This window comes from Penaeus monodon, chromosome 10 (assembly GCF_015228065.2).
Source record: "Penaeus monodon isolate SGIC_2016 chromosome 10, NSTDA_Pmon_1, whole genome shotgun sequence".
In the NCBI taxonomy this organism is placed as follows: domain Eukaryota; kingdom Metazoa; phylum Arthropoda; class Malacostraca; order Decapoda; family Penaeidae; genus Penaeus; species Penaeus monodon.
Genome location: NC_051395.1, coordinates 46,941,717 through 46,944,216, shown reverse-complemented (window position 1 = coordinate 46,944,216; position 2,500 = coordinate 46,941,717). Strand labels below are relative to the sequence as shown.

Genomic DNA, 2,500 nt, shown 5'->3' with positions numbered 1-2,500 from the left:
TTTCTATTGGTAAGCACTGGGCACTGATATTACTATGGATAGATGAACAATGTACCTGTGTATTGCTTGGGCCGTTGCTTCGCTCTTTAATGGAATTTAATTAATCCCTTTGTGAATTAAAAGTGTGATTGTTTAAGCATGCAGGTTTATTATGCCATTTCAATAATGATTAATTGAGTATTTAAAATATAACTGACTGCTTAAAAGAATTTCTTTCTTTAAACACATTTCCTCTACTTTCTAGTCTAAATCAGATTAATGATAACTATCATAAATTGATAAACTATTGAATTATGAATCTAAAAATGCATGTGAAAAGTTTTAAATCTCTAAGAAACACTTTAAAAATAATTTACATATACCTTTCACTCTGTTCCTTCTTAATAAAAAATCTATTTCTTTTTCCCCGTTTCTTTCTCTCCTCCTCTCTTCCTCTCCCTTTCACACTCGCTTCACTGCAAAAGGAAGAATTGAGATGGTTGCAATCGAGCATTATGCAATCGACAGACGTTTTGATAAACTTAAAGTGTTGAAAAAGACATTATTTCTCTGTTTGGTTGTTTTTCTAGTGTGATGAATAATTCAACTGCTTTTTATGAGTATTCGAGAATAAATAATCCGTTTCTTTCGCCGCTAATGATCATGCTACATGCTTTAGATGTCTTTGCGGTCCAGTGAATCATTATGAAATCGAGAAAATATCTATAACAAGCTAGACACGTCCAAAAGTAGGGAAATCGCCGTAAAATGAAATGCTTGTAAGCTGAGAATTATATAAAATGATCAATAATTGTATATAAGACTCTGTTGAAATAAATCGTTGCAAATGCATGATAACAACAGTCCTGTTGATTATCTGTCCGCCGCGTGTCAATCATGTGTCTACTGTTTCCAAAATCGCTAGCAGTCATTAAGTTATAGAACTTTAATAATATATATACAGATTTTGCTCCATTAGCTCTGCATCGTTGCATTCAATATTATCATCTTCGTCCTTCCCAGTTGTCTTTTGTTTCTCCTTTTACTCGTTTACTTTTTCTTTTTCTCCTCTTTTTCCTCCTCCTTCTCCTTTTCCATCTCCTTCTCCTTTCCTCTCCTTCTCCTTTTCCCATCTCCTTCTCCTTTCCATCTCCTTCTCCTTTCCATCTCCTTTCCTCCTTTCCATCTCCTCTCCTTTCCATCTCCTTCTCCTTTTCCATCCTCCTTCCTCCTTTTCCATCTCCTTCTCTCCTCCTCCTCCTCCTCCATTTACCCCTCCCCTTGCTTCTACGACCCGTGTATATATTTATATTCACACAAATATAAATATAAACCACCACAACATTCATCGCGTCTCAGCGGTAACTAACACCCTCTCTCTCTCTCTTCCTCCCCGCGCCCACCCACTCATCCTCCCCACGCCCACCGGCCCCGCCCACCGGCCCCGCCCACCGGCCCCGCCCACCGGCCCCGCCCACCGGCCCCGTCCACCGGCCCCACTCATCTTCCCCGCGCCCACCGGCCCCGCCCACCGGCCCCGCCCACCTGCAGGTGACGGAGGCGTGTCTGGAGCGCGTCTGCTGGGGCGTGATGGGCAGCCTCGACACCCCGGCGGCGGAGAGGCGCTACGAGGAGCTGATCGACGCCGCGCAGCTCCGGCAGACAATCGCAGCCTTCGTCGAGGAGTACAACGGCCAGCACCAGACCAAGCTCAATCTGGTCACCTTCAAGTGCGTATTTTGCCTCCATTCATTCATTTCCATTCATTCATTCATTCATTCATTCATTCATTCATTCATTCATTCATTCATTCATTCATTCATTCAACGGCCAGCACCAGACCAAGCTCAGTCTGTACGTATTTTGCTTCCATTCATTCATTCATTCATTCATTCATACAACGGCCAGCACCAGACCAAGTTTAGTACGAGGATCTTGGTTGGGTTATGCATTCGTTTATTTAGGTGAGGGATTGGATGGTAAGGTGTGTTTGTTGTGCTTCCATTCCTTCCTTCATTCCTTCCTTCCTTCCTTCCTTCCTTCCTCGCTTCCTTCCTTCCTTCATTCATTCATTCAAACAACGGCCAGCACCAAGTTTATTACGAAGATCTTGGTTGGGTTATGCATTCGTTTATTTAAGTGAGGGATTGGATGGTAAGGTGTGTTTGTTGTGCTTCCATTCCTTCATTCCTTCCTTTCTTCCTTCCTTCCTTCCTTCATTCATTCATTCATTCATTCATTCATTCATTCAAACAACGGCCAGCACCAAGTTTATTACGAAGATCTTGGTTGGGTTATGCATTCGTTTATTTAAGTGAGGGATTGGATGGTAAGGTGTGTTTGCTGTGCTTCCATTCCTTCCTTCATTCCTTCCTTCCTTCCTTCCTTCCTTCATTCATTCATTCATTCATTCATTCATTCATTCATTCATTCATTCATTCATTCATTCATTCATTCATTCAAACAACGGCCAGCACAAGACAACGCTCAGCCTGATCACCTTCAAGTACGTGGATATTGG

At 42.3% G+C, this 2,500-nt stretch overlaps 1 protein-coding gene across 1 annotated transcript in view; it reads left to right on the top strand.

Annotated features, from left to right (window-relative positions):
- LOC119577674 (dynein heavy chain 3, axonemal-like) overlaps positions 1 to 2,500 on the top strand; it is a 15,918-nt gene that overhangs the window by 3,539 nt on the left and 9,879 nt on the right. The window contains exon 5 of the mRNA XM_037925233.1: positions 1,531 to 1,709. Within this exon, the coding sequence (XP_037781161.1) occupies positions 1,531 to 1,709 (179 nt within the window). The remainder of the gene's footprint in view (positions 1 to 1,530; positions 1,710 to 2,500) is intronic.